The 4,100-nt window shown below is 58.7% G+C and overlaps 2 protein-coding genes across 2 annotated transcripts in view; both read left to right on the top strand.

The window, feature by feature from the left end:
• Positions 1–2,523, top strand: part of DQ04_08661010 (DNA repair protein) — a gene marked incomplete at both ends in the record, with an annotated part of 3,393 nt that extends 870 nt beyond the window's left edge. Inside the window, one exon of the mRNA XM_009315649.1 lies at positions 1–2,523. This exon is cut by the window's left edge and continues 870 nt beyond it. Coding sequence (XP_009313924.1) covers positions 1–2,523 — 2,523 coding nt within the window.
• A 298-nt stretch (positions 2,524–2,821) lies between these two features.
• On the top strand, positions 2,822–3,688 carry DQ04_08661000 (phosphatidylinositol glycan, class H; the record flags this gene model as incomplete). Its single annotated transcript, XM_009315648.1, has 1 exon — positions 2,822–3,688. One exon carries the CDS (start codon positions 2,822–2,824, stop codon positions 3,686–3,688), a length of 867 nt encoding a protein of 288 aa, XP_009313923.1.
• Positions 3,689–4,100: the final 412 nt, after the last annotated feature.

Raw genomic sequence — 4,100 nt, 5'->3', positions numbered from 1 at the left:
TTGTCGCAGCGGCAGAGGCTGGAGAAGCAGCCACCGCGGTATGTGCGCAAACCATGGATGTCGCCGTCTGACCCCAGCACCATTTTCTTTTCACGCATCTGCGACGAGGATGCTCTGGATGTTGTAGACCGCAGTATGGAGGATAACCTGCAATGCGCCTTGCAGGCACATGAGCCGTCGTGGCCCTTTGCTAGGCTTGTTGAGAGCTTGCTTGATCTCCGGCGGCTGCGTCGGGGATTGCGCCGCCTCTCTCCGTTTGCATGGCTGTTTTCTCTCGAGGCGGCGCTGGCTGCACACACACCGCGGTACACACGTGATACAGCAGTAGGAGCAGCAACGACATCAGCGGCTCAACCACCGGATGCTCCATGGACGCTGTCACAGCACTTCGGCGCGATTGTTACCTTGGCGATTCACCGAATTGGCAAGGTGCAGGAGACCAGTTGTGGCCTCAGCAGCAGCGGCGCCTCCGTGGAGCATGTGGTTCTCTCGGAGGATGAAGATGAGGATGAGGATGTGGTGTGCGTCACGCCCAAACCACCGCATCAGCAGCAGCAGCAGCAACAACAACAACAGCGGTTGCTACTCCCACACGGCGATGAGGTGGACCCGTTTATGGAGTACACTAACCGTGTTGTGCAAAGCTGGTGCCGCGACGCACGGCGCAAACTTGGCGGCAGCAGCAGCAGCAATGGCGAGGCGAGAGCAGAGCCTGTTCTGCTGCTTGTTGTGTTTGGAAACCGTGCACTGCGCCGATACGTGTGCCGTCTCACACACTCACTGGGGGACTTCCAGACGCTTGAGCTGAATGGCTTTATTGCGGCGTATCAGGCGAAGCACGGGGCTGACATACGCCGCCGTGTAGAGACAACTATTACGGAGAAAACGGAAGCAGCAAAGCTGCGTACCTGGTTTATTGCCGGCAATGATATTAATGATGAAGACGAGGAGGCGACTGGCAACGACAATGACGGTAGTGATGCACGTGAGGAAGCGACGAAGACGACGGCGGTTCCGCTTTCGCAGGAACCAAGTTTTCTCTTTTCACAAGAGAGTTGTACCACGAACGCCATCAACTCAACCAGCAACAGCAGTAGGAGCTGCCAGAAGGGTGCCACATCACTGCACCAACTGTTGTTGAGCCAAGCACCGCTTACACACCCGTCGCAGCAGCCAGGAGATGAAAAAGAACAGGACCAAAATGCCAGCCTGCTAAACCTCGAATGTGTTAGTGACGGCATCGCTCTCCTGTCGGCGTACTCGTGCAGCAGCGCACTATCACCGCTTCGCCTGCACGTGGCGGTGGTGGATGGCTCAGTGATGTGTGCGTCAGAGCTCATTTCGATACTAAACGGCACACACGAGGCTCTGACGCTGTCCGCAGATGACGGTGCGAACATCACTGCCACTACCACCACCACTCTCCTGGCGCCACCGAGGCGGTGTCTTGTCGTTGAGCAGCAGTTGCGCTTCCTGCGCCTACTGGAGATGGCACAAGACGCGTTGCCGCCGCAGCGGCTGCGGGAGTTGCGGGTTCAGGTGTTGGTGGAGAGTCTCCAGGAGACCGCTGACGCTTCGGCTGCTGTTGTGGCAGCGGAACGCGAGGCATTTGAGGCCTTGGCGCACGCGAAGGCAACACTGACGGGAGCGCTCCTTTCAGACCGCGATGCTGTGCGGGCGGTGCAGCAACGCCTGGACTCCGCCCTGCTCGACAAGGGCCGCGCGGGTCGCATGCAACGCTTCGGGATGGGACGCGGCGATCATGACGGTGAGGGCGATGGCGCGGTGGAGGTGGCGCCGCTTGTCGTGTTTGACGAGCGCGAGTTCCGCTCGCTGCTTCCATACGCGCTGTACTGCCGTGGCATCGATTTGGTGCCGCTGACGCTCGCGACGGCCGACTACGTGTTGTCGCCGGAATATGCGCTGGAGCGGAAGAGTGTGCCGGACTTCATTCAGTCGCTCCAGTCGGGTCGCATTCACACGCAACTCGCCGCTCTCTCGCGGCGCTACGAACACCCCATGTGCCTCATCGAGTTTGACCGCGCCACGCCGTTCCGTTTAACCTTCGCAGCAGCAGCAGCAGCAGCACCGACAGGGAGTTCGTATGACAGGCCATTCGGCAGTGGTGGGCTCTTCACGCGCATTGCACGCCTCTTTGCCGCCTTTCCCCGCGTGCACGTGTTGTGGTCGCGTGATGCCGCGCAGTCGGCAAGCATCGTTCACACCATGAAGCGTACCTGCGCAAGTGCTGCGGTGGACCCAAGCGCGCCATCGCTTACACGAGTGAACGTTGACCCATTCGATTCAGCTGCGGCAAAGGAGACGGCACACCTTGCAGCACGTGTCCTGTCGTGCTTCCCTGGTGTCACGGCTAGTAATGCGCCGCGCATTATGGCGCTGTGCGGTTCACTGGCCGGACTCGCAACAATTGACGAGGCTTCACTCGTCACAGCGATAGGGGAGGCAGAGGCCAAGCAGCTGTATTCCTTTTTGCACGACAACCTCGTTTCAACAGTGGAGTAGTGTGAACGGCACGCAGAGGTGCATGTTTGCTTGCGTTTTTTTTTTGTTTGGTTGTTGTTATTGTTGTGGCTGAAATGTGAAGTCTTCACATGGTATTGCCCGTGAATTTGTATATTCTTGCTGGTATATCTATATGCATGCTACATCTCTCTGGGCGCTTTGTTATTTTCTTTTCTTTTCTCTCTGGTCTCTTCAATGGCTGAGTAAAAGCCAAAAAAAAAAAACGGGATTTGCAGTGGGGGCAGGAAGCTGCACCTAGTTGTGGGTCTCGCGCAGCCCTGTGTCTACCTCTGCGATAATGGGCGACGCCCGCAACACATCTTACCCGTCAGGGGGCGTCCCGCAGAAGTTGTTGGTGGCCAACCATGTCACCAGCACCAACGCAGTGGTGGACGCCTACCAGACGGATTACAGTGAGACTGTGCGCTCGTACCGCGTCTGCCGGCGCGATCCGCTGGGGCCGCACACGCCGCCTTTTCTGCGTTTCCTTTCGCCTAACGACATGATGCTGCTGGCATTGCTTGTGGCGCTGTCGGTGCCGTCACTTCCGCTGCTCATGGATCGCCTGTGGATGGGCGGCTGGATGCCGTTTCAGGCTATCGGCGACATCAACGACTTTGATGGTGATGTCTTGTTGGTGCGGGAGGCGGCTGCGTCGCTTTCACCGCGGCTTATTCTGTTGCTGGTCTGCTTTATAGTGTCGGTGTGTCGCCTTGTGGTTGGCGTTAGGCGCGTCCACACAGAGGAAGTAACGGCGATCCGCGGGCTGGGGATGCAAATAACTAGTTACGGTGCGTTTGGCGGCATCCGAGCGCAGCGGTTTGTGGAGCTCAGGCTCATCCGCTCCCTTATCATCCACGACGCCTTCTTCCGCTGCCAGGCTATTTTCTTCCTCTCCGCGACGGTGGAGAACGAGGCTACGCGGCTGGTGTTGTTCGAGGAGACGCTGCCGCGGCTGGCTGTGCTGCAGCGGTTCCTGTGTGGGCTGCGACAGATACTGTACGAGGAGCCTGAGGAGGGCGCCACGCTCGGGGAGATGGAGGGGCAGGGGTCGGAGGGCTTCGACGACAGCGTAGACGGCGACTACAGGGGCGGGGAGGATGAAAGCGATGTGACAGAGCGTGAGTTCCCCACCTTCCCCGCTGCCGCCGGCGACGGCAACTAAGAGGAGCTTGAGGGAGATGGAGAGGGAGAGGGCAGAAAACCGAGGGGAGAGAAATTCCCGCTTTGTTGAGGTGTAAGCAGTAGAACCCATCAGGCCCTTGCAGCTGCGGTGACCGCATCGATGTGTCGTTGTTCTTGTTGTTGTGTTTGTTTGCATGGATGTCGTTGCTGTGGGATGCCGTGACTTGTGGCTGCTGCGTGCAATTTACTTTGGGCGGGAGGGGATCTCATTTCTGTCTCTCTCTCTCTCTCTATCCCTCTTCTTCTTCCTCCATTCTCTTGTCTCGTGTGTCTCCCCAGATAATACTGCGCCCGCTCGTGAGGGGTGCACGCATGCGGTTTGGGGCAGCAGCAGCAGCGGCGGCAGCGGCAGGGGGTGTGGCGCCGCTCCTCTTCGCGCGTCGCTTCGCCTC

This window comes from Trypanosoma grayi (assembly GCF_000691245.1).
Source record: "Trypanosoma grayi strain ANR4 Tgr_866_V1, whole genome shotgun sequence".
Taxonomy (NCBI): domain Eukaryota; phylum Euglenozoa; class Kinetoplastea; order Trypanosomatida; family Trypanosomatidae; genus Trypanosoma; species Trypanosoma grayi.
Note: the sequence above shows the minus strand (reverse complement) of the source record. Positions and strands in the feature narration are given on the sequence as shown.